Source organism: Dunckerocampus dactyliophorus, chromosome 2, assembly GCF_027744805.1.
Source record: "Dunckerocampus dactyliophorus isolate RoL2022-P2 chromosome 2, RoL_Ddac_1.1, whole genome shotgun sequence".
NCBI classification, from domain to species: domain Eukaryota; kingdom Metazoa; phylum Chordata; class Actinopteri; order Syngnathiformes; family Syngnathidae; genus Dunckerocampus; species Dunckerocampus dactyliophorus.
Window position 1 is genome coordinate 35385374 of NC_072820.1, and position 27921 is coordinate 35413294.

Consider the following 27921-nt stretch of genomic DNA (forward strand, 5'->3'; position numbering starts at 1 on the left):
ACCAATGTGAAATAATTATAATGATGAATGAAATTGATAAATGAACATTTAACATTGCTCTTACCTTAACTGAAGACGGTGAGGAGTGGCGAAAGAGGAGGGCATCCACACCAACAACAACTTCTCACCATTGCAACTTCTTGATTTCTTCTTTCTTCGCCAGAACAGAACTTACTGATGCAGCAAACAGACCAGTTTGTGTAACAATCTCATTTGAGTTTGCCAAATGAACGAGCCTTGCAGGATACAGTTGTATTGTGTAAAGTAAGTATTGCAATATTTGGTGTTGGGTGTGTGATCCAAGTCGGTTGAATAAACAAGCAATGCTGATAGTAGTCCGTTCACATCTTTATTAATACCACAAGATTCATTGTACCAAAGGGTGAAATACAAACAGTTTGTTACACGCAATATATCACGCAGACAATATTGATCTCAACTCAAATCATAGCAGCAGAAATAAAATGACTTATAGATGCAATTCGACAATATTGCACATATATGGTAGCATAAACAACTGAATGACGTCGGTGGGATACCTTGTGGTTGCCTACAAAATGAGTGATAAAGCGATTTTAAGCACTTGACTATTAGTATTATGAACCATTTTAATATGATCACACTGCACTACAGGGGTGTCCAAAGTTCGGCTCGTGGCTCATTTTATATTGGCCTGCGGCACAATGTAGGAATAAAATTAAACAAAAAAACCCCAGTAAAAATGGGACAAATCGAGCAAAACTGTATGTTTTCTTGTTAGGTTTTTGCTTTTAAAAAGCATACAATACGTACGTTAGTTTTGCCTTTAAATATATATATATATATATACAGTAGACGCCCCTACAACGTAAATAATCCATTCCGAGAACCTTTATGTTATAGGATTTTTATGTTATATGAAGCGTAAAATACATGTAAATAGCCTAATCCGTTCCAAGATCTTCCAAACTCACCCTTTGGCCCTTCGAAATATTCAAAGTCCACCAAATATGGTGGGAAAATATAAGAAAACATTATCATAAACATAGTACAGTAACATTCCAATATAAGGTAATAAATAAGATTACTGTAAATGAATAAAACTGAAAGGCGTCACCAAGTGTCCAGTACTCTGTTAGTCTGAACTTGCACCGACTTAAAAAAAAAAAAAAACTTGCACCGACTTTAAATTTGCCAAAGTGAAACCCCTTTTTTATGTTTTCATGAAAGAAGTGGAGCTGTACTTCAAATCAATATCCTCTGCTAATAACAAGAAAGCTATCAAGACTATAAATCTGTGCTCCCACTTCAATATCCTTAATTCAATTTAATTTTCATTGCTCATGTCCCCTGGTGTATCTTACTTTAATTATTATTATTATTATTATTATTATTATTATTATCTTTAATTTGATTTATTTATTTATCACTTTTCTGTTACGTTTTTATTTCTTTAATCTCGATTTCTGTGTGATTTATTTTATGTGTTTTTGTTATCCAACTGTTTTTTTCAATGCCCATGGTTTGATGCACTGTTAGTGTAATTTGTAAGGCATTAATAAAGTTGATTGAAAAAAAAAGACGCTTTACGTTAAATGGAATTTCTTACGTAATACAATGCAAAAACTTTACATAAATTCTTTACATTCAGTGGAATTTACATAAAAGGAGGTTTACGTTATGCGAGGTACTACTGTATATATATAGTAGGGCTGTCAAATGATTTTTAGCAAAATTTTAATCAGATTAATCAAAGTTTTTAAATTAATTAATCATAATTAATCATCATTAGCAACTATGTCTGAAACATGCCTATTTTTAATTAATTTAATTAACAGAAAGATGCAGTAAATGACAGGACAGAATTATATATATTTGTTTCAAAAGAACCGAATGTCAATCAAGTTAAACATAACTCCAAAAATCAAAAGTCTCTTTAATACCAGCAGAACATTTGCATCTCACGTTAAACCCTGTTATGAGCAATGAGAGGTTGCATTCAAAGATATCACATAATTTAAGGTAAATGTACTTGTTTTCAGTATATTTTCCAGCATACTTAAATGTAGCAAATTGTACATCCAAAGTGGGCTATGTTCCGTGACTCCATTGTCGAGGCGTTTTTTGTGTTTTGTGTGTTTTGTGATGTTCACGGAGGGTCCGTGAATGCACATGGCAAAAGTGTGGTGGAGCATGAGGAAGTGAGAGATGTGTTTACAAGTTGGAGATACATGTACAGTGTTGGAATTGCACTGCAGTTGATGTGTTCACGTCAGAATAAAGTTATAAAAGCTCGCTCTTAGCATACAGTTTAATGTCATCCATGTCAAAGAGGTGACTGACGGTACCCCATTCTTAAGTGGGTATCCATAGCCAGTCTTGTTGATTCATTGGCTGAGGGGGTTCAGGCCTATGCAGAACAGCAGCGGGGACAGAGCATCTCCTTGGTACTGTATGTGGTACTGCCACATTTGATGGAGACTTGTGCAATTGGCTCAAAGTTGGCCTCAAGGGTAGCGGCTTGATAGCGCGAGTGGCTAGATAGCTCAGTCGAATCAAGCAGGGTACAATGAGCATTGTACAATAGGGCATACATAATAACATCTTCCAGTTGGGTCCTTAGCGCTACCGCCTAGCTACCTCATGATGAGTGATACAGAACAGAGAGACATACCGGCTCAGACGTCGCCCTGGTCAACAAGGTCTGCGTCAGGTGCTGAGGAACCAGGGCATTATGGCGGGAAATGGGTTACTGGAACACGAAACAGACGGCAATGGACACGATATATATATATATATATATACAGTATATATATATATATATATATATATATATATATATATTGTACATAAATACACACACATATACAAGTATAAGTATATCAATCCCGCATCCTTTGATATTTCAGTATGCCGCCCTTGGTGGAAAAAGTTTGACCCCTGCTGCATTGCATGTTCTATAGTTTTAAAACAATGGTGCAATTACCACAGTTACAACCATCGTAGTTGTTACACTTTATTTTATATACTCAGGTCCAAGTTCAATGAGGAACTATTTTTATCACACACATACAAGACTGATAAACTTCCAGTAAGCTTCCACTTTGTACGACAGAGTCATTAAGCAAACAAACACTCAGCGCAGTCATTTCCACTTTCATCTCCACCTTGCCGTGCTCTTAAACAACTAGATTAATAACATGCCTGGCATACAGTAAAGAAAGAAAGAGTGCATAATAATATCCGCCCCACCTCTCCTTAAGGTTTTGCAATAATCTACAATGAGGAAAAGTGCAGGGTAGATAATGCAACATGCTGGGCTGTGCTAGTGCAGGAAAGAAACACAGAAGTAGAGGAGTAGCACAAAGAGCACAGTGGGTGCCAGTTCACCACATCCCGCTGTGGTGTAGATTGTCCTGCCGTGAAGAGCCTGCGTTGGTCGGAACACATCGCGATAGCCCGTCCAGTTTGGGAACATCGCCAACTGGAAGTGGGGTTGATAAAGATAAAGTCCACTAATACAACATTTCATAAAACATCCAACTTTCAAGTAACAACACTCGCCAGTACAACAGTGGCAAAAGCTGTTGTGTCTTATAGCTTACACCAGTGGCCCCCCAACCCCTGGCCCCGACCCGGTACCTTTCAGGTGCAATGATAAAAAAAAAATACACTTAAAAAAAATACATTTGTAAATAACTACATAATTCTATGTAAATGCATATCAATTTTGGAAATATGGGCCATTATTTTACTTTAAAAATAATATATAATCACAAATCCCATAGTTTTTGCATGTATATGTTGTTTGTTGCGAGCAGCGATCCGTCCCACTTTGTTCAACGGTCCTTGACCTCATATTTGGTCCCAAATGCTGATACTACGTGGGAATGCATAAAGGTAAGTTTTGATGACGTGCTGATGTCCATATTTGTTGGTGCACAACCTCAAGTTAATTCATGCCAGCACACTGCCTTTTGCCACACACAAACAGTGACATTATAATCTAAAACTCCAGGCTCGTACTGGTAGATGGTGGGTCTGTATTCATGTTGTGCTTTTAATTTGATGTTGTTACTGTCTTAGTTTTACACAATGCATTAAATATTTACAATACATAAACATTAGATCGCTATAGTGTTGTCCGCAAAAAAAAAAGGTTGGGAACCGCTGGCTTACACTTTACACTGTTTATGGCAGCTATTGGGTGGATAAACATGTCATGTAATTACAAGGATGTCATGCTTGATTCTTGATCGCTTGACTGTTTTTGACACACCTTTGCACACAGTTCAGTCACATGTAGCACTGACAAGCATCAGGCTGACGTGTCCTGCGGAACATCAGTCAAAAGAGCTGATTTTGCTGATTACAATAACAATTCCCACTATGTGCACTGTAGAACTCATTTTAAGGTTATGTTGTTTTAAGCTTTAAATCATCAACGAAGCACTCACACACGCCACACGCAACACACACTCATAGCACTTTATTTATTTATTTATTTATTTGTATTATTTACTTGTATTAATGTCTCTTCTGTTGTTGTTGCTTAATTTCTTGGTATTTATGTATATGTGTTTATGTTTCTTATGTTCTTATTCTTTCTTGTGTTTTTCTTTCTTTTCTTGGGAGAATGAACAGAATAAGATTTTCATTGCATAGTATAACTGCTGTTTTACCATGCACATGACAATAAAACTCTCTTGAATCTCTTGAATCTTGAATCTTAAATGGACTAGCTCCAATTTACTGGTCCCCAAGATTTAAATCACTACACACTTATTCTCCTTGGTACTGTAATCCTTGAATGAGACAGGGGTCATCTAATAACTTACAATTGGCATACTAATATAAAAAACTGTCAACATTTAAATACAGCCATGTGAAAAAAGTAGGACATTCACATCGTGTAACTCTTCCACTCCTGAAATGTTGCACACAAAACGATGAAAATTTATCAAAAAACGCACCGCTACTGTGTTGCCTGCGCTGATATTTTTCTGACAAATAAACAAAGATAACGTTAGAAAATAATACTGGGTTCTTCAAAAGAATGAACCGATTTCATGACACAATATTTTATTAAAGAAAAGCAATACAAAACTCCAGCCAAGTCACAAGTATTCTACACACAATCAAGATTTACTGTAGTTCCTATCTTGCAAGTGTTCAATGTGGCCACCACCTGCAGCACAGGCAACATCAGTGCGATAAGAGAATTCCTCCCAGACACTTATCAGCATATCATGATCCACTGAGTTGACCACTGTTGTTACTTAATGTTTAAGGTCATCAAGGTTATTGGGTAGGAGTGGAACCTAAATGAGATCTTTTACATCACCCGACAAGAAAAAAAATCACAAACGGTGAGTTTTGGGGATCTTGCAGGCCAAGAACAAAAAGCAAAGTCTTGGGCCCCCTTCCGACCAACGTTGCTGGGGGAACGATGCGACTACAGCCCTGGGGCAGCCATTCAAAACTTAGAAAACTCCTCTTTCAAATGGCCGCTGACTCATTCAATGATAATGCTTGGGAACTGAAGCAATGCATCATGAAATTGGTTCATTGTTTTTGAATAACCCGATACAACGCATTATCAGAACAGTGAAACCTTAGTTAGCGTCATTAATTTGTTCGAAGGTCTGACTCTAACCGAAATGGACACTAACCAAATAAATGTTTCCTATAAGAAATCATGTAAATAGGGATGCTCCGATCAGCGTTTTATGCTACTGATTCCGATACTGAGCATCCATTAGTGAGATCGGCCGATACCGATACCGATCACATGGATTAACTGTACATTTTTCAGTTTATTCATGATACTATGCTATAATGTTCATTAAAAAAACAACACTCGGGATGTTCGATGTTGGCTATTTTGGCGATATTGTCCAACTCTCAATTTCCAACTCCAATATCAACGATACCAATACCAATGTGTGCAACATCACATATCTTCTGTCGTGGAATTAACACATATCTGTTGTGAAGCTAATGGATGCAGCGGCAGCAATTAGATTCTCGACGTGGCTGTAAACGACATTGTACAACATTGTAAAACATCTAAGAAATACTTGTGATTGGGCATGGCAAAGCGTGGCTCGAGGAACTCCACAAGAATCCGGCATCTTGTTTGTATTATCATCTTTTAAGTAATATATTCTACTCGTCCATGTCGAGACTTGTTTATTCAAGCACATTTTTACGTCCCATGAGAGCGAGGTCCCACATCGGTATGATTGCTTATTTACCCATTGAGGTAAAGAAGAGCCTAGCCAAGCGGCTAGCAAGGAAGTGGAGAATCAAGCCTTCAGTACCTTCTATTATCATGGGACATGTGAATTCACTACCGCACGAGATCGACGAGCTGGCTGCACTGACAAAAATTGTCAAGACCTTCAGGGAGTGCAGCTTATTGTGCTTCACTGAAACATGGCTAACAGCGAGCGTCCCAGATGCTAACGTGGAGCTAGCACAGTCAGAGCAGACAGGGACACAAGAGCCTGTGGAAAGTGCAAAGGAGGTGGACTTGCACTGTATCGGTGGGTCTTGTTTGGAGGACAAGACATATAATAACAACAACAGACACTTGGAAAAGGTTACTACGTACCCATCCATCCATTTTCTATACCGCTTCACCTCTTTAGGGTCACGGGGGCATACTGGAGCCTATCCCAGCTGACTTCGGGCAACAGGCGGGGTACACCCTGGACTGCTCGCCAACCAATGGCAGGGCACATATAGACAAACAACCATTCACACTCACATTCATACCTATGGACAATTTAGAGTCTCCAATGAACCTAATTGGAATGTGGGAGGAAACCGGAGTACCCGGAGAAAACCCACGCATGCACGGGGAGAACATGCAAACTCCACACAGAAATGCCCAACGGAGATTTGTGATCTCCTGACTGTGTGGCCAACATGCTAACCACTAGGCCAGCGTGCAGCCATGTTTGAATCTTTTGAACGCATATTGTTTTTAGAAGCCAAACTCTTTACTTAATTGCCCCCAGCAACTAAGCGGAACTACGTTCTTCATCACAGAAATCTGACCAGAACTGGACTTAGGAGACCCGAACTACACATAACTATTTTATGGTTGGAAATACTAATTAGGATAATATGAATGAAGTAGTTGAAATGTTCAACAATTATTTAGTAAATATTGGACCAAAACTGGAAGAAGAAATTCCAAAACTCTGGACAATGAACGAATGGAATGAAACCATAGATAGAAATCTCAATTCCATGTTTCTCACTGGAAATCACTGACATTGTCAAACATTTTAAGGCAAAAATATCAACTGATTGTAATGGAACCGTTAACATATATTAGTAACTTAATCATTTCAGACTGGAAAATTTCTGAACAAAATGAAAATAGCTAAAGCGGTTCCAATTTTCAAAAATGGTAATAAACATGAATTTAAAAATTACCGACCAGTTTCCTTATTACCCTAATTTTCTAAAATTATTGAGAAGCTATTTAATAACAGGTTGGGCAAATTTATTAATAACAACGAATTACTAGCAGGTAGTCAATACGCATACAGAGCTAACATTTCAACTTCTATGGCACTGATCGAAATCACGGAGGAAATTACTAACGCTATAGACCGCAGAAAGTGTGCAGTTGCAGTATTCATGGATCTTACAAAAGCCTTCAATACAATTAATCATAACATCCTAACAACAAAATTAGAAAGGTACGGAATCAGAGGATTAGTTTTGAATTGGGTTAAAAGCTACCTAGCAAACAGGAAGCAATTTGTAAAACTAGGAGAATACACATCTGGGAGTTTAAATACACTGCTCAAAAAAATTAGAGGAACACTTCGAAAACACAGATCAGATCTAAACTGGGGGAAAAATGATCTTGAATATCTCTCCTGATAATAAGTGGGTGATGTATTAGTAACAAAATGATGCCACATAATCAGTTAGAAATGAAAATGATCACCCTATAGAGGGGGGAAATCAAAGACACCCCAAAAACGAAAGTAAAAAAATGATGCAGCACACTGGTCCATTTGGCTAAAATGTCATTGTAGCAACTCAAAATGATTCTCAGTAGTTTGTGTGGCCCCCACGTGCTTGTACGCATGCCTGACAACGTCGGGGCATGCTCCTAATGAGACTACGGATGGTGTCCTGGGGGATCTCCTCCCAAATCTGGACCAGGGCATCACTGCGGTACCTGGACGCATGGAGGAGATTCCAGGAGACAGGTAATTACTCCAGGAGAGCTGGACAGGGCCATAGAAGGCCCTTCAACCCTCAGCAGGATCGGTATCTGCTCCTTTGTGCAAGGAGGAACAGGATGAGCACTTCCAGAGCCCTACAAAATGACCTCCAGCAGGCCACTGGTGTGAATGTTTCTGACCAAACAATCAGAAACAGGCTCCATGAGGGTGGCCTGAGGGCCCAACGTCCTGTAGTGGGCCCTGTGCTCACTGCCCAGCACCATAGAGCTCGATTGGCATTTGCCATAGACCACCAGAATTGGCAACTACACCACTACAATCTTCACTCACTCACTGTACTGCAAAAAAGATCAGTGAGGAGCATTCATAATGCCGAGTATAGAGAACACACAAACCCTTTATTTTTAAAATCACAGATATTAAAATTTGCAGATTTAGTACACTTTCAAATCGCTAGAATAATGCATAAAGTTAATAATAAGTTGTTACCCAAAAACCTCATACAGTATTTCTCTATAAGAGAGGACAGATATGATCTTAGGGGAAAATTTAACTTAAAACATTTATATGCGAGAACTACGCTGAAAACCCACAGCATTTCAGTATGTGGAATTAAATTATGGAATGGATTGAGTAAGGAACTCAAACAATGTACCGAGATGAGCAAATTCAAAAAACAATACAAGCAGTTATGTTTGCTAAACATAAGGTAGAAGAGTCTTTATGATTATACTTATTGTTCTGTCATGCTTGTTTTCATTTTATTTTTTATTATTTATTTATTATTACACTGATTATTATATAAAATTATTACATGGAATGAAAAAATTAAATCAAACCAAACCAAACCAAAAACCCTATACCTTTAAAGATGATTCTTGTAATGCCTCATGCCCTCGGCTTGTGGGTGTGTCACATTCTCAGCACAACCAGACTGACTAGGGTGAAACCAGTACAAATGTGTGCTTGAAAGCATTCCTGCAGTGTTCTTAGAGGAGGGTGGTGACGGGCCATAATTCTGATCTGGTAATTGCACCACTAAATACCTGATCACATGACTACTAATGTAAAACAACAAAGCTTTGCTTTTTGTTCCAACCACATCGTCATTATGTGCTTACCTGGCTCTGGTCCACCTTAATTGACTTTTTAAACAGCGTCCAAACCACTGCTTCGTTACACGAGGGGGTGGTCAAGGAGCCGTTGTAGCGGTAGTAAGCGGTGAAGTCCATGTCGCCGAGCAGCTCCGCGAGGGAAAGCTCCTTTGTGACCTCCACCTGTGAACCTGAGTCACATGACATATTATATTTTTAATAGCAAAAAAAAGACAAAAAAGTTGTAATACATAAAATATATATTGTACACACCGACACTTTGTATTGCTGCCAGGTAGCCGCTCAGCTTTTTCCAGGCATCAGTCGCTGAATCAGAGTCGGAGTCATCAGAGGACTCATGCGACTGTCGTGAACAATTTAGTGAATTGTTTAGTTATCGTCAGCTTTGAGGAAGGGTAGAAGTTATACTGGACTCACATCTTCACTTTCGGTAGCGCTGCTACTTCTATCGGATACAACAGCCTGGAAAGCAAAGTCCATGACACAAGTGTCACTTGCAGGATACACATTACACAACTGCACTAATGCGAGACAGATTTAGACTCATTTATTGATGTCATATTTACCGCCGCCGCCGCCACCACCACTGGCTTCCTTGTTTTATTATGGTAAATTACAATAGCCGATAATGAAGATGATAGAGTTACGATTAAGGCTAAATTCCGTTAAAGCGAGTTCATGCAACTGTACTTGTTTGGCGTGTTTTTGCTTACCTTTGTCACAATCTTAGGAATGGTGCTGGGGTACATTTTTCTGACAAAATTATTCATTAACTTTGGACATGTCTGTGAATATCCTCATTGATCAAGGTCATTGTGTTCTCAGGACATTGAACTTACAACTGGACTGTTAAGGGTGTTTTAGAAAGTGTTTCACCTCTCATCCGAGCAAGTGTCATCAGTTCATGGTCATGGCTAGAACGGACGGTTCTAATCTGTACGATCTAAGTATTTATTCTCTAAGGCAGAGGCACGCCCCGAACAGAAGGATTGCACTCTGTTGACAATGGTGCAATGACCCTCATTAGCTTTTCCTCACTTGTAACAATGACCATGGACCTAAAACCAAAAGTGGCTGTGTCGTGTTTGTTATTTCTTGAACACAAAATTATTTCATCTTTTAGGAAGGGATGGAAGGACAGCATTGTATGTGGGGGAGATGTAGTGTCACAGACCCTCCACTGTGTTCAGAGGTAGTTTTTCAACCTTAAAGGCATAGTCCGGATTTTTTGACATGAAGTTGTATGACATCCCCATCAGCAGTGCACTAAATCAACAGTGACTTACCCCGCCACTTGGTCCCGCGAGTCCAGTTCTGGTCGGAGGTAAGCAGTTCCGCTTAGTTGATGGGTCTTTTAAGTAAAGATTTTGGCTTCTCAAAACAATATGTGTTCAAAAGAGTAATACATATGCATCATAAATTGCCTCCTTGAAAAAATCAGACCTCAAAAATAACTCTGTCCATCCCTGTCCATCTCCATTCTTGTGTATGTGCTGTTTTTTTGAGGGACAGGTAGACAGCTGAGTCTTGACCTGAAGAGTGAAGCAGTGTTTACAGTTACACGCATTTTGCCTCCGCATTGTCCCGCAATTTGCTGTGGTAATGCATGTAATTTATTTACGCCTGTTTATGCATAAATTACGCACTTGCCAAGCAATTTGTGACAGAAAATGGTGCGCATTGGCACCACGCTCCCGCATGACTTACTTACACCTTGTCAAGTACTGTTTACGTCTAGTGCACGACAATAGTACACACGACGCGCATTGTTGTCACCATCGCTTCCTGCATCGGTAAAGCAGTCGTGGCTTTATTTGGTCTCGCTGTGTGCTATGTGACGCAACAGCGGGCATCACCCGTAGCTTCATTAAGTCTTCTGTTTGTAAGGGACATACACGATGTTCAACTCCAGAGAAGAAGCTCTCATTGCAGAAAAGAAAGACAAGTCTATATCATTTCTCAGCTGCAGAAAAAGAATGCGGAAATGGCAGGAAGGAGGCATAAACTAGAAAAAAAGAAGCACGGACAGTGTGGGAGAGGGAATTGCTGACTAGAAGACAACGCTTTGAGAATTCTGATCACTTATTAACAGAAATTCACAAGGCAGCTTTGATACATACCGCCTACATTGGTTAAGCATAGGTTGCGGTGCATTCACGGTGCTTTAACGAGTAGTAGAGAGCCACAAATATTTAACATTTCAAAATTTTCTTTGCGCAATACCGGTTTACATCCAATTTACTCATTGGCATGCAAAATTGCATACCACTGCGGCGTCAAAATGGGTGCAAGTGTAAACCCAGCTTTAGTTCTGTGGCTGCTTGCTTGGATACTGAAAAATGAAAGGATGCAAGGGCCACTACTTTTATTCTGTAAACCAGCCCACGTAGGAAACTGCTTCTCAGCTTTGTGATATCGCGCATTATTACTATGAATTTCAGTCTTTGCTCATTTTTTCCTCATTTTTGCTGTTTCTTTTTAAATTTCCAAATATTTCAACTATTTTGACTTTATTCCCATAAGATTTTCCAAAAATGACAACTTTATGTTTTGTATGTTTGTTTCTCACAATATTACGACGTAAAAAACCCATATAGTGTGCATCAATAAATCACTTAATCTTTCCTGCTAAATGTAGGAGTTTGTCAGAAAAACTGTACTGCATGCCATTGCGTTCTTTCTAAACTTTAATATTATATGATCATTATGATCGTCAATTTTTTGTTATCAAAAATAAATACTCGAATATCTGGTTGGCACTTGGACTTATGATTTAAAAAGTAAAAAAAACTATCATTAAATGCATGGGCAATTGTGTAACAATATCACAAGGCGATTCTACATTCATACAAGCGGCCCTGTGTGGGCAGCCATAACTGTTTCGTGGCCCTCAATGAAAATGAGTTTGACACTCCTGTGACACAGGATGTCTGAAGTATTTTGTGTTCAAAGTTCAAAATGATACCTTTCTTGCACAATGCCACCTCCATGCCAATCGATGCGCATGTTTTACATAGCTACATTCTGTTCTAAGATTACATCAGTAGTTATAGATAGGGTCGGGTTTTGGCTCATGGCTCAGCGGCATTGCACTGACAGAGCTGGAAGACTTGTTTCTGACATTATTATTATTGACATATTTCAAAACATCAAAAAGAGCTGTATGAAAATATACAGTATATAGGTTAGTGAAGATAAGCTCAGTTTTAACTGAGAGTGTCATATGTTTACTTGTGTGGCGGAGAACTGCACCGCATCATTGTGACTTGGTAATATTTTAGTTACTTTTATGAGAGGAGTAATTGCATGAGGCCTTCAAATTAAGTACGGCTTAGTGTTTACATTACCCTACGATAACACCATTGTTACCTCAATAAAGAATCCCAACACTGCTAGACCATTTGGGGTGTTTACTGCCTCCTCCAGGGTTAAATCCTTCCTCTTGTTCACAATGTGCACCTCAAATAAACAGTTCATTACGGTCAGTGAAACCTCGGGAAACAACACAGCAACATTTATTATCAGGAATTGTAATACCTCCATGCGGAATTTTTTGGAATCCATCGTGTGCTCTGAGCCGTCGTGTGATGAGGAACCCCAGTGGAAGTGGAATTGGAGAGTGGAATAGACGTAACCAAGGCCGCCCCCGGACACCTCCACCACCCCCTCGTTCAAGACACACTTTACTAAAAAGGGGGAAAACACACAGATACTGTCAGATTGGATGTGTTGGTGTGAGGTGAAGATTATAAAAGTTTGATGATATCTATATTACATGTACTGCTAGTATGTCTTCCAAAGCATTTTGATTGCAATCCCAAAGGAGGTGACGCAAATGTCATTTACAATCGTGAATAAAATTAAGGCATGAAACAAAATTCTTCCTTTGCAAAGAAAATAATGCTTAGTTTTTTGGGTTTTATGTGACTATTATTGATTTTTTTTTACTGTGGTTGCAGTGGTGCAAAACAGTGCTGGATCCCATTAAGAGGCATTGTTAATATTTTAGGCACATCATTTGAGGTAGAATTAGGAAGTACTGGAAATAGGGGGGCTGGGCGATATGGACCAAAACTCATATCTCGATATATTTAGGTTGAATATATTGCTATACGATATAAAGTACAGTTTATCCCTATATTTTTTCCACAAAGTGAGTTTCGACAAAGCCAAAACCAAATATGCATGCAAAGTAGTTTTGTTAAAATTAAAATAAATGTATAAAAAATAGACGCTAAAATAAATTAGTCCATTGTCTTTTTTAAATGAATATAGAAAAAGTAATATATAATCTTCAATCTTCTTTATAACAAACCTTTTATAATGCTCAAATCCTCAGCTAATACCAAAGGCACAAAAGAACAAAATATGAAATAAAGTGCCCCTTTAAGAGGAAATGTTTAAATGTCAGCAGCAACTCAAAACTACATTACTTTGAACAGTATTCTTTGTTTTATGTAAACATTTTTAAAATACATTATTCCTTTGAAGATTTTGTGCAGGAACACCAACTTATCAGCTGCATCATTCTTTGTCTGACTTCCTTGTACATTTGTGGTAGAGCTTGTGCTAATAATTGTGACTGTGAAGCTCGCATTGCTTTCAGCAGGTTTTTAAAGCTGTTTTTTTCCACCATTGCAACGAGGACTATATCTTTAGTAGTAGAACACCACTTTGCACTTTTGCTCTACTTTCATGAGGAACGCAGCAGGAAAAGGAAGCAACAAGCAGCTGTGTTGTGACAGGAGCTTTGTGGCGTTTCAACCTGCAGCTTCAAGTTTTAAGGTGTTGAAAAACACTTTGGTGCTTCCACACTTGACAGTCACTTTTTCGAAATACCTCGAAATTGCTGAGCCACTGCTTCAGTGTCGGGAGGCACGGTCACTGTGTGTGACTGGCCAATCACAGCGCGTGAAGAGTGAATACAGAATGAGGACTTTCTTCCATCACGATTATGGATAATGTCATAACACAGGATGAATAAAGAGTGAAATAGCTATATTATGCCCTTCTCATGCAGCTAAATAAGGTAACCAAAATACCAGAGATGGCTCCCAGCATGCTGTAGTCCGACACCACTGCATTCACATAGTGAAAGGCAGACCTTTTGATGTGTTCTTACATTTACATCGGACACCTTCAAACCATCGTCATAACTCCAAAGCAAGTGGTAGAAGACTCTTCCCAACCTGTATGGCCTGTGTTTGTGATGTACTTGATGGCATGTTTGTCGTCAAACTTTGTGAAACTGAAACCGTCGAGGTGTTCGTCCACCACAGCCTTTTGTGCCTCGATGTTGATGGGTGACTGACGGTTGCCATTGCAGTGCGAGTCCGGCAGAAGGCTCCATTTGGAAGGATTGAACTCTAAGAAGAGGAAGGGGTGGAAGGCATCACGACCACTCAGAACTAATGTGCAGTATAAGATTAGGATGGATTTGATGATGGCATACCACAGTGATCGTCGTAGCACCATTCATGACCTGGAAGGGTAAAAACAGTCAAACAAGAAACTACAGTAAGTAAAATGTTGTGTGTGTTTATCCTTGCCACCCACTGGAAGGAAGAACAACACTGGGGGACGAATACACTTTGCGCCCATGGATCTCTTGAACTGGGCGGTAAACGTTGGTGAGGCCTGTCTTTATGGGAAACTGTTCAATCTGAAGGGAAACAAATAAAAGATCCTCCCACATTCCAAAGACATGCATGTTAGGTTAATTGGAGACTCTAAATTGTCCATAGGTATGAATGTGAGTGTGAATGCTTGTTTGTCTATATGTGCCCTGCCATTGGCTGGCGACCAGTCTAGGGTGTACCCCGTCTCTCACACGAAGTCAGCCCGAAGTCAGTCCTAAAGCATTTATGTTAGGCTAAGTAGAAACTCCAGATTGTCCATTGGTGTGAATGTGAGTATTTATGTGTGCTGTGATTTCGCACCTCTCGCCCAAAGTTAGCTATTTTATACAGATATACGGTCACAGAAAAAATGATTAGCCCACCCTTGTTTCTTCAGTGTCTTGTTCATTTTAATGCCTGATACAACTACACGTACATTTGTTTGGACAAATATAACAACAACAACAAAAATAGCTCGTAAGAGTTAAATTTTTTGGCAGTACAATGCTATAGCTATTCATGTAAGAACTAAGATATCAGCTCTTAAATTAAACTCTTATGAGCTATATTTGTTATCATCATTATATTTGTCCAAACAAATGTACCTTCAGTTGTACCAGACATTACAATGGATCAATAAACTGAAGAAACAAGGCTGGTCTAATGATTTTCTCCATGACTGTGTACTAGTATAACTAATTAGTTATTTTTTTAAATTCAGGCAGATTTTTACAGTGATTTAAACAGCGGAAAGTTCCAGTCATTGATAAAAGCTTAGAAAGCATGCATTCTAATAACTTATATTATATAATATTATTGATTCTGATATATAATTTGATTTGCAGAATCCAACAATGCTGCAAAAATATTAATGCATGCTGCGTATCCAAGGGAATCTCTGAGTTTCCAAAATTTCAGCTATTTGTAAACTACCCAGCATTTGTCATCACACCTGACCAGTTGAGCTCCATCAGTCACATGCACAAGAGAAACTGTGGAACGCACGGTATTCAGTCCGGGGTCGCCGTCACGTTGACAAAATGTTAGATTGCATGCAGGATCGCTCAAACAACTACAAATCATCAGATTTTTTTTTTTGTTGGTCCCACAGGAACAAGTCAGCCAAGAAAAACAATGAACTAATCTGCTCATCACTTGACTTTAGCGTGAACTTCAAACATTTTTTTAACAGTGGTGCATGTATGCTGTACAAGGTGTGATTCGGATTTTGATTTCTCCCAGCCATTCAGCAAAGGTATACGATAAAGTAACAGTAATGAACACAGTAATTGCATACTAAAAAACTTAAAAAAAAAAAATGTGGACAAACAGGTAACAGAAGAAAGACCAGGAATCGTACCAAGAGAAGTTTAAAAATATTACGTCCAGAATGTCCTGTTCTGAAAATAAAAGTTAAAGCAAAAAAAAAAAAAAGTTGAAGCAAGTCAATGAGATAGTGGCCTCTATCATGACAAGGGCTCCCAGCTGTCTGTCAACATCCAAACTGGGTTGTCAGTCAAAGAGTTACACTGACAGGTACAACTCCAGCAAAGTCAACGTGCAAAGAAAACGGCACTCATATGAGCTGCTCTTTAAAAACACATCAAATCTTTCATGTTGGAAGGCTTAAGACATTCTTAACTCACAAGAATTTTGTTGACAGGAATAGGCTCCTGAAAGACGGTCCAGGCCACCACTTCATTACAGGAAGGGGTGGTCAGTGACCCCATGTAGCGGTAGAATTTGGAAAGGTCCACGTTGCCAATGAGGTCATCAATGGAGATGGCATGTGTCACATCGACTTCAGTGGCTGTGGAAACACGCAAAACACAAGCAAGAAAAATAATATACAGTCGAACCTGTCTTAGCGGCCACCTGTATATAACGGCCACTGAAAAATCTCCGGCAGAATATTTACGTGTTATAGACCCTGTGTATAGCAGTCCCCTGTCTAATGCGGCCAGCGGCCACCCATTTTGTATCCTTTGGTCAATATCTGACCGCATATAGCGGCCAAAATACCGACTCAAGCAGAATCTTCATGCACGAAAAAGTTTCGTTTTTTAAGCAATGAAGCGGTCGTGTGTAGACTTTAATTACTGAGTCGTATCTCAGTCACAATCATTCACAAGATCCACACAAACTGTCAGTTGTTCCACATAAAAAAAAGCTGTCTAAATTGTGACACAGTGACACCGTTTATTTCCTGGTGTGAGACAATGTGCACTGGTCAATACTGTAATGCCGCTTGTTGTGGGGAAGGAGAGACTCACGTCGCCGATGCACTTTAATCGCTTTATTAACAGCGGAGAACACTGCAGGACTTTACATCCACGCCAACATAAGCACACTTCCCAACTCTCTCGAAACTCACAGCTAGCACTGAGCCTAGCTCTCCTGCTCGGGACGCCCACCGTCACTTCCCGTCACTTCCTGATGAACTAAAGCTGTAATGACACTCTGCCGTATAAAAAGTAAAATATTAAAAACAAGCGTAAGACATTACTAGCACAGCTTTGTTCTGTGGGTCGTGGATATATTCTATCAGTTATTATTAACTAGCTTCCTTTTAGTGAGTAAAAACCTTGGCTATGATTGCAGTACATTGTCATGTAGACCTACAAAGTACACTTGGAAGAACAAGGTGAATAAATGTATTGCAACTGATGTGAAACTGATGAGGGGTAGGATTAAGTAAGCTTTGCTTTTTCCTACTCCTTTTTGGACATGCAAAATTGTGAATTGTACTTTGTGAAGTGCTACTGTTTGACTCATGCATGTTCAGGATTAATTAAAACCATGAACCATGAACCATGATAATAACAAGCCTAGTAGTGCTGTACAACTTTTATCCGCAGTCCGCAGTGCCCTCTACTGGTCAACGTTATTATTATTATTTTTTTCCCTTTTTTTTCTTTTTTTTCCTCTACTGGTCAACATTCAAACTGGACGCCAACCTGTCTATAGAGGCCACCTGTCTATAGCGGCCACTTTTGCAGACTCCCTCTAGTGGCCGCTATAGACAAGTTTGACTGTATCTCTGATTTTGGTACATATTCACCCTGATTTTTTAAATTGAATCATCTTGCATTTCAGTTTTTGCAGCGTATTGTTTTTATTACTGTGTTGCATGACAGCCCATTGCATCATGCAGGTGTGCCTAATGCTGTGGCTGATGACGCGACAGATTAAGAAGAAGCAGGGGAAATGGCAAGAATGTCTCTCAAAAATGTACCTGTGTCCTTCAGGAGATAAGAGGTTAAGGCGCTCCAAGGACTTGACAGATTTTCATCTTCAGTGGCCTAAGTAGGAGAGTAATCATTATGTTGCAAAACTTTTGGGTTAATCTATACACACATTTATGAAGAAACCAAGGACAGCGATCCCCCTTGAATTTTGGAGGGCCTGCTCCACAGACAGGCCTTTCATCAGACTCACAATGTGCATCTGCAAGAAATGATGCAATAATCATGTCACATTCCTCAGGCACATAGTCCAAGGTAACCAAAACCTGTGTACCTCCATCGGGTATCTGTGCCCGTCGATGGCATGCTCCGACCCGGGGTGGTGCTGGGTGTCGCCCCAGTGGAAATGGAGCTGGATTGTGGAGTAAGTATGATTGAGTCCACCACCACTTAGTTCAACCTCATTGTCCTTTAGGAGGAATTTGGCTAAAGCAAAAGAAGCAAGTTACAAAACGCATTATAAAGTGGCAGGGCTGGTCATTTCGGTCATTTATTTTCTGGTAACAGTGAAAAACGAAGCAGCGATGAACTGTTACACAAATATATCAAATCAAATAAAAGTAAACTACTAATATGTTGAACTATAACAAGCTCATGGCAGCTAAACCAGTTAGTGCGGGGGTCTTCAACTTTTTTGAAACTAAACAGAGCACTTAGTTTCCTACCTTATTCCAACCCAAACAAATCAAATAAGCGTGTTTTGCCAGAGCATAACATCACCAAAAAAAATGTTCATCTCCATTTTGTATTTCAGTATGCGTTTCTTTCTCGTGCGGCGGCCTCTCAAATTTCATCAATATTGGAACTACTTTGACAAAAAGAAAGGAGGGGTGAGCTGTTTGTGTTTTATTTATATGACTGACAACATTTCAATTGTACTCTATCAAAAAATAGATCTCCGTTAAAACAGTGCTGTTATTGTCTCATTTTGTGGTAATTTGTCATTAAATAAAGGCATAATGTCTGAATTTAACAATGATAAAAATACTAAGAGTTGAAGCAAACATTCTTTGACCCTTTGGTGAGCCACTTAAAATCAGCTGGCGAGTGACAGTGTTCCCTCGCTTTATTGCGGTTCACCTTTCACTGACTTGCCGTTTCACTGATTTTTTTTAGGTCAATTTGAGTGATTTTTAATTTTTTTTACAGTGTACAAACGCTGCTACAGGCCGAGGCTGGCCATTTAAGAAGAATTGCATTGTGGGAAGTTGACTGTCTCTCTCTCGCTCTCTCTCTCTCACTTTCTCTCTCTCATTTTCTCTCTCTCACACTCTCTCTCTCTCTCTCTCTATCTCTTCTCTGTCTGTCTGCAACCCCCAGGGTCTTCTACATCCTGATTGGCTGTAGACCATTGTCAATCAATCTCCTTTGTGCCGCCCTGCCATGTCTCCTGTGTCATTGCTAGCTTGCTTGTTTGCTAGCTTGAAGTCATTGTATGTCTGCAAGTTTCTCCCCGACAAAACCCACAATGTCGACGAAACGTTCTGCGGCCAAAAGGCAGAGGAGGATGCCAACCATTACAAAAGGATGGACTTCTGAACATGCAGAAGGAATGTAGAAGTTATGCGGCTGTAGGGTGCCATTACGAAATAGATTAATCTTCGGTTCGAGGAGGACTGCAACAGGAGTACTGCAGCAATATGTTTTAACATGGATACAAAAGCTACAGTAAAGTGTAGCAGTGCCAGGACGAAAAGGCACGGTCACGGGAGTGAACTACTTTACTTGTATTTACTATATTTCTTGTGTCCAACCTTGTAGGTTGCTCATTAAAATTCAAACAAAGGTTTGAACTTTTTGAGAGTGTTTAAACAAGAGAGGTGGTCTAGTGGTTAGCATGTTGGCCACACAGTCACAGTCAGGAGATCGGCAACATCTGGGTTCGAATCTCCATTGGGCATCTCTGTGTGGAGTTTGCATGTTCTCCCCGTGTGTGCATGGGTTTTCTCCGGGTACTTCGGTTTCCTCCCCCATTCCAAAGACATGCATGTTAGGTTAATTGGAGACTCTAAATTGTCAATAGGTATGAATGTGAGTGTGAATTGTTGTTTGTCTACATGTGCCCTGCGATTGGCTGGCGACCATAGATAGGACTATAGATCCTATAGATAGGACCGTTCTAGTTCAATTCAAATTCAAAGTGTTTATTGTCATGTGCACAGTAAAGAAACATTTTCCCTGTACAATGAAATTCTTACTTTACTGTCCACTCAGAATACTAGCATAAATGAAATAGTATAAGTAGTATAAGTATAAGAATAGTAAAAAACAGTGGAAAAGTAGATAAGACAAACATAAAATAAACAAGATAAATATTAAGGTATGAAAATAGTATACACAAATGAAAGAGCTGTGTGCTGTGGAAAAAGAGGGTATTTCAGGTATTCAGGTTGCTGTTAAAGTGTCTGTAGTGTAATGTTCTCATCAGCTTTTAGAGTCTGGCAGTGGGGTAGAACGAGTTCTTTAGACGGGTTGTCCTGCATTTTACACTCCTGTACCTCCGTCCTGAGGGCAGAAGCGTGAACAGTCCACGATGGAGGCAGCTCTCCTGTTGACTCTGAGGTGGTAGATGCTCTGCCGAGAGTGCAGTGGAGTCCTAATGAGCCTCTGAGCAGTCTTAACCATGGGTTTAACCATGCGTTTGTGGTCCATGGCTGTTGTGCTGCCGCACCACAAAGTGAAGCAGTTGGCCAAGATGCTCTCCACGGTGCAGCTGTAGAATTTGCTGAGGATCTTGGTCGACATTCCAAACTTCCTCATCCTCCTCAGAAAGTACAGCCACTGTTGAGCCTTCTTGACCAGCTGTGTGGTGTTGAGTGTCTATGTGAAGTCCTCAGTAATGTGGACCCCGAGGTACTTAAAGCTGATCACCCACTCCACTTCAAGCTCCCAGATGAATAGTGGCTGATGAGGTCTCCTCTCCTTCCTCATGTCCACTATCATCTCCTTTGCCTTGTCCGTGTTGAGGGTGAGGTTGTTGTCATCGCACCATGCCACCAGACTCACCACCTCCAGTAGTCCACAAAAAGCATCCTGATATAGGAGTCTTTGTTTTCCAGGTGGGACAAGGAATGATGGAGAACAGCTGGGATGGCATCTGAAGTGGATCTATTGGGCCGGTATGCATTCTGCAGGGGGTCCAGGATGTCCGGGATGCTGCTCTGAATGTGGGCTAGTACCACCCTCTCGAAGCACTTCATAATGATTGGCGTGAGTGTACTTGTCTGCAGTCATTCAGGTAGGTGGGTGGGCACTTCTTAGAGAGGGGGACGATGGTTGTGGTCTTGAAGCAAAAGGGTACTGTGCTCTGGCTGAGGGAAAGTTTGAAGATGGAGGTGAAGACAGACACCAGCTCGTTGGCACATGCTCTCAGAGCACGGCCAGGGATATTGCTGCTTCCTTGTGGGGGTTGATTCTCTTCAGGACTTTGTGTACTTGACCTGATGAGATTGTTGGTGGTGGGGGGGGGGGGGGGGGGGGGGGGGGGGGGTTCGGTGGTCCAAGTGTGTGTGTGTTTGTAGAATGCATTGAATCATGCTCATTGGTTCATACTCAAAGACTAGGTGCGACACACACCAGTCAGACTAGATAGGACAGCTATAGTCTAGTTCATGCTCAAAGACTAGGTGCGACACACACCAGTCAGACTAGATAGGACAGCTCTAGTCCGAGGGCCTGGTGCAAGATCCAATCTACAGTATTTATCCTCTAAGTGAGGGGGAAGGTCCAGACAGGAATGGTTGGCTCTTTCATGGTGTCAAATGACGATCGTTACGATACAATGGAATGGAGCCTCTGCCCACCCATGATGGTCGTTTGGGTGGTATCACCTTCGTTGGCATCTCATTCAGATGTAATGATGATCATGGACCCATCTGAAACCAAGGTGGCTGTGCCTACTTTATTTCTTACAGGCTAAATGACTGAGTCTTTTATGAAGGGATGAAAGGACAGCATTGTATGTGGGAGAAAGGTGGCTTAACGAAGATGTCTTCCCTCACTCCTCTTTCAAACCACCCTTCTTCTCTGTCCAGATGTGTACATTTTTGTCCTGAAAAGAGTGTTCTTTCTCTACGAGATGCAGGTAGACCGCAAAGTCCTGACCTGAAGAATTAGCTTGTCTGTGTTGTTCCATGCGCCTGCTCAGTGGCTGCTTGGTTTCCCCAATGTAAAAATTCACTGCACTGGACAGCAAACAACAGATTGTTGTTCTGGGTATGGGGTGTCCTGTTTTTGGAGTGCAACAACCTCTATCTCAAAGTATTAGCAGGTTTGAAGTGTAGTGGCATGTTGTGTTTGAGCTTCTCAGTTAGGCCTGAGACATATGGGACGACAATTCCTGTAAACACCAACATGGAGGCCTCTGTCGTCTGCAGTGTGAACATCACAGTCCACAAAAGCCAACTTACTGCCTTTGACATCCTCACGCGTGAACTTGATGTTTTTGTCAACCGAGTTAATGTTCTCAGTGAAGGCTAGAACTTCTCCGCTTCTAATTCTCACCCATGCGTCATCCACATATCTGTACCAATCACTTGGTGCTGTTCCCATAAAGGACTTCAGAACCCTCCGTTCCATGTCCTCCTTGTAGAAGTTGGCACCATAGGAGATACTGGTGACCCCATGGCACAACTGTGCTTGTGTCTGTAAAAAGTTCCCATTAATTGAAAATATGTTGTATTGAGGCAAAGTACCAGCAAATGACATATTTGTTCTGGGTTGAGAGCGGATCTATCTTGGAGGATGTGATCAAGGTTTAAATGTTCAAGATTCAAGAGATTCAAGAGAGTTTTATTGTCATGTGCATGGAAATGAAACCATAGTTTCATTTTTGTCCAATTTGAAGTGTCTGATTTTCTTGACAAAGTCCATTTAGTTTTGGACATGATGTGGTGTTTTGCCCACCAGGGGTGCTCAGATGTTGGCCAGATACTTAGCAATATTGTAAGTTACAGAGTTAATGCTGCTGATAATGGGTTTGTGGGGGGGCCCTTCTTTGTGTATTTTTGGAAGACCATAAATGCCAGGGATGGTCTCTTGTTGGTTTAACTGGTAATAAAGTGAATGGCTAATTATTTGCTTCTTCTGTAATGTTTGCAGGTGCTCTTTGATTTTCTTGTTGTACCCAAGTAACTTGTCATGGTAGTGAGTTGTGTTAAGAATGACTCCCCTTGTCTGCTGGCAGGATTGTGACGTTTTCAGGTGAGGTTAGAAGGGGGAGCGTTGGCATTGGAGAGAGCTGCCAACACTTTTAACCTAACTTGTTCCCTTCGGTTTCAGTTAGGTTTTTTTCCTAACAGCTGATTCTGTCGCAGTGATCAAATCAACCATTGGAACTTGCTGTGGCACCATCGCAAAATTCAATTTAATTCTCTGTTTTCTGATTTCTGTCTGACAGGTTCTTTAATCATGTACTGCGTCGTTTCTCATTGGGTGAGTTCCCAGTTTTTTGCTGCCAGGTGAGCAATTATGATGCAGAACTGTATGTCAAGATGCGTGGCGGCTGTCACGAGCTTGACCCCCAGTATACAGAGATGAGGCGATGGTGTGCAAATAAAAGGTCTTTAATAGTTCAATAACTCAAAAAGCGACAGAGAGGAAGGCTCTGTGAGAGACTGACAGGTACATTCCAAGGCACAGGTAAGTAGATAGTCTAAGTTATAGCACCAGTAACAAACTCAATGAACCTCAGTTGTAATTTCTGAAAAATCAAGGTGGAAGAGGAAGAAAAGTGTAGCAGACGCAATAACATTGTCATCCCGTATGTCTCAGGCCTATTTGAGAAACAGCATACCAGTACACCAGTGGTTCCCAAATTTTTTACAGTCGCGTACCCCTTCAGACATTTGACCTGAAGCCATGAGCCCCCTACTCCACCACCACCACCATGTCTTCTATGCCGCTTAGCCTCACTAGGGTCGCGGGTATGCTGGGGCCTATCCTAGCTGACTTCGGCCGAGAGGCGGGGCACACCCTGGACTGGTTGCCAGCCAATTGAAACCAAGCAGCTGCTGAGCAGGTGAATGGCACAACACAGACGGGCTAACTCTTCAGATCAAGACTCTGCAATCTACCCACATCTCAAAGAGAAATAGCACTCTTTTGAGGACAAAGATGTACACCTTCTGGTGTACATCTAGGATGGTTTGAAAGAGGAGTGAGGGAAGCCATTTACGTTAAGGTAGAGAAACCATCTCTGAACAGAAGGTGGGTCTACGACACCACCTTTCTCCCACATACAATGCTGTCCTTTCATCCCTTCCTAAAAGACTCAGTCATTTAGCCTCTAAGAAACAAACTAGGCACAGCCACCTTGGTTTCAGATGGGTCCATGACCATCATTATGGGATCTGAATGGGATTCTAACAAAGGTGATACCACCCAAACGACCATCGTTGGCGGGCAGAGGCCCCATTCCATTGTATCCTAACAATCGTCATATGACACCACTAAAGAGCCAACCATTCCTGTCTGGATCTGCCCCCTCACTTAGAGAATAAGTAGATTTGATCTTGCATCAGGCTGTCAGACTATAGCTGTCCTTTCTAGTCTGACTGGTGTGTGTCCCACCTAGTCTTTGAGCATGAACTGATGAAGCCTTCTCGGATGAGAGGCGAAACGTCTTCTAAGACAACCGGACCTGTTTATTAAGCGCAAGAATAGCTTCAATGGAGGTGGCAATCTTCTTTTCCGATTTCCTACTTCAGCTGTCACATCATTCTGTCTTCCGACTTATGATACAAATGGAACGCAGCATTAGTCGTTAGCAAGCCATTGTCACGCAAACTAGCAAACAGGAAGTTGGAAAGTTACCAAAATACAACTAATAACAGTGCTAAACATTATTAATAAAGCAAAACACCACTTCTGCTTACTACTAACTTACGGTGACTTTTTCTGACATTGTTGTCTCACTCCTACAGTCCTTCAGTCATGCTATCCAACATTTGTCACCATACAAGGCATATTGACGTTTGAAACGATTGACATTCCACTGTGGGCCGCACAGTGTTCTAGTGGTTAGCACGTTGGCCAACACAGTAACAGCCCGGAGATCGGGAAGACCTGGGTTCTGGATTCTCCCTTGGGGCATTTCTGTGTGGAGTTTGCATGTTCTCCCAGTGTGCGTGTGGGTTTTCTCCGGGTACTCCGGTTTCCTCCCACATTCCAAAAACATGAAGGTGAGGTTAATTGGTGACTCTAAATTGCCCATAGGTATGAATGTGAGTGTGAATGCTTGTTTGTCTATATGTGCCCTGTGATTGGCTGGCGACCAGTCCAGGGTGTACCGCGCCTTTCGCCTGAAGTAAGTTGGGATAGGCTCCAGCATGCCCCCACGACCCTAATGAGGAGAAGGGGTATAGAAAATGGATGGATGGATGGAGATTCCACTGTAAAATATATTTTTTTAACCCAAAAACAGGGGGAAATACCACCAGGGCCCCCATATTGTTGGGAGGGTATAACAGCTGAAACAAATTCCACCCAGGTTAAAGAGAAGTGGTTGATAGAAGGACTATCCCTACAAGCTATTTTGAAGCAACAATGGAATATGCAAGCAGTAAGGCTAAATGCTAACAACATTTTCTTTAAAAATGTCTTAAAATGAACAGTGTCTCATTATGTTATAAAAAAATACATAAGCCAGGGGTGTCCAAACTTTTTCACTTAGGGCCGCATAGTGAAAAATCTCAGGATTTTGGGACCATTTTGATATCTTTAATTTTGTTAACAGGCTAAAACCAACCCATGCTCAGAAGTTACACTGACACCTCGGTTGTTGTTATTAATTTATTCCAGAAGATCAGACGAAAACTAAGGCAATTTTCCCATTCGAAATAATGTAGATCCAATTAATTTCTTCCAGACACTCAAAAATATTAAAAAATATATATTTTATAATAATAATAATCAATAGAATAGAATAGAATAGAATAGAATAATCATAGTTTTACATGCAGAAACAATGCTAAAATATTTTAATAGACAAATTGATGGACATTTATGTTAATGCAGACTTCCTGTCCTGTGCGGTGAGATAGAATTCATTAGTGTTTCACATCTTCTTTATCAAAGTGCTGGCACTCGCAGCTTTCTTTGGTCCCATGAGTTGTTATTTAGCAGTCCCACCCAATAAAAAATGCACGAGAAGTGAGTCAGCAACGCGGATTGTGTGACAAAGCATATTGGCCCCTGGGCCACGCTCATGACATGAGCAGTATGTACTTAAATAACTCCATTGATAGTACACCCATAAAGTAGGTCACCAAGGCAACCACAGAGTTAATATCCTTAAGACAAGCCAGGTTAGCATCAAAATGACATGAAAATGCTTTATTGTTATTTATAATAATAATAATAATAATAATAATCACTGCTTATTGTTTAGTTATATACGGAATAAAAACACGGTTGCCCGTACTATACCTGTATGTCCATTGTTTATGATGGACTTGAAGGCATCCTGGGATGAAAAGTTGACAAAAGAGAAGTTCTGTAGATATTCATTCTTCTCCACCTGGCTGGTCAATATATTTACAGGTGATTGCCTTTGACCTCCACAGGAAGAGTCAGGGAGTTCATGCCAGTGGTTTGGCGTGTGATCTGTTCAAGGAGGAGCCCGCAAACTTACAAAAGTTGTCTCTTGAATCTATTCATCAAGACAACCGCACGCACTTACCGCAGCCTGTGTAGCACCAGTCACTTCCAGTAGCTGCTTGAAATAAAAAATGAGAGACACTATAATGAATGCCATGCAGGTCTGACCGAAAATAAATGTTAGTCTTTATTGCTTTGTTTAACGCAGGTGAAGCCGCACCTGTTATATATCAAAACAAAGCAAACCATGTCAATACAAAGTGTAATTAAGGCGACTATGCATGTTTTTCCTGTAAATAAGGACCACTTTAAGGGAATGTGTGTGGAAAATGTCAAACTTTGCTTTTTTTTGTGACGTATTGGTTAAAATCTCAAGGCAGAAGTAAAGCATCGCTCAACACCATAATAAAATTACTCACCGTTATTGATGAACACTCCAAAACTCAAGCACAGCACAGTAACGGAGAGATGCATCTTCACATAGAGAGAAATCAACTCAATAATAGCTATACAATGCAATTTAAATACAACCAGGTGTTAATTCTTCTGGTTTGTGCAGCTAATTTTCTGAATAAATCACACAATCCATCAGTGAGCTCTTAAATGCAAATTTGCATGAGAATGGTGACACAAAAACACTGTAATTTCTGCAGCTAAACATACAACTATACTTATTAAGAAAAGGAGTTTACAAGGTACCGTATATGGAAGAAGAAGAAAGCTGAGAAACATTTATCGTGAAATAAAGTTATTTATTATTATCTAATCAAGTTATTTGTCATATGTTGTGTATTTATTTATTCAGTCAGTGTTTACTGAATAAGTTATAAATCATTAAACATTCTTTATTGTTTTCTTTCCCTATTTGAAATTGTTAGCATGTGAACATGTTGAACCCAGGTACTGAACAGACTACAATAGGAGTAGAATTAAATTAAGCTCCTACTCCTTTTCGGTTATGTTGAATTGTGCAAGTGTAAACATGTGATGTTCCTTTATTAAGCAAAATAAACTGTACCATTACCATAACTTTAGGGCTGTAAAGAGAGGAGCATCCTTACCTTAGCACCCAGGCCTCGAGTCCTTATTGGTTAAAAAAAAAACGACTGATGATATAATTGACTAACACACAATCCAAATGAGAATGGAA

At 40.3% G+C, this 27921-nt stretch overlaps 1 protein-coding gene across 2 annotated transcripts; it reads right to left on the bottom strand.

The window, feature by feature from the left end:
• Positions 1–327: 327 nt before the first annotated feature.
• Positions 328–27910, bottom strand: LOC129176554 (uncharacterized). Of its 2 annotated transcripts, none has more exons than XM_054766695.1 (17): positions 27833–27910; positions 27191–27245; positions 26854–26886; positions 26601–26777; positions 18448–18599; positions 18286–18375; positions 18164–18230; positions 16575–16738; positions 14867–14972; positions 14763–14792; positions 14500–14676; positions 12848–12996; positions 12680–12769; positions 9728–9772; positions 9563–9653; positions 9317–9480; positions 328–3463 (listed from the first exon to the last, which is right to left on the bottom strand). In XM_054766695.1, the coding sequence occupies exons 2-17, from the start codon at positions 27243–27245 to the stop codon at positions 3305–3307; spliced, it is 1749 nt and encodes a 582-aa protein (XP_054622670.1). In that variant the 5' UTR covers positions 27833–27910; the 3' UTR covers positions 328–3304. The 2 variants fall into 2 exon arrangements, with proteins under 2 accessions (XP_054622670.1, XP_054622669.1); XM_054766694.1 differs by having other exon boundaries at positions 26854–26889; positions 27833–27903.
• Positions 27911–27921: the final 11 nt, after the last annotated feature.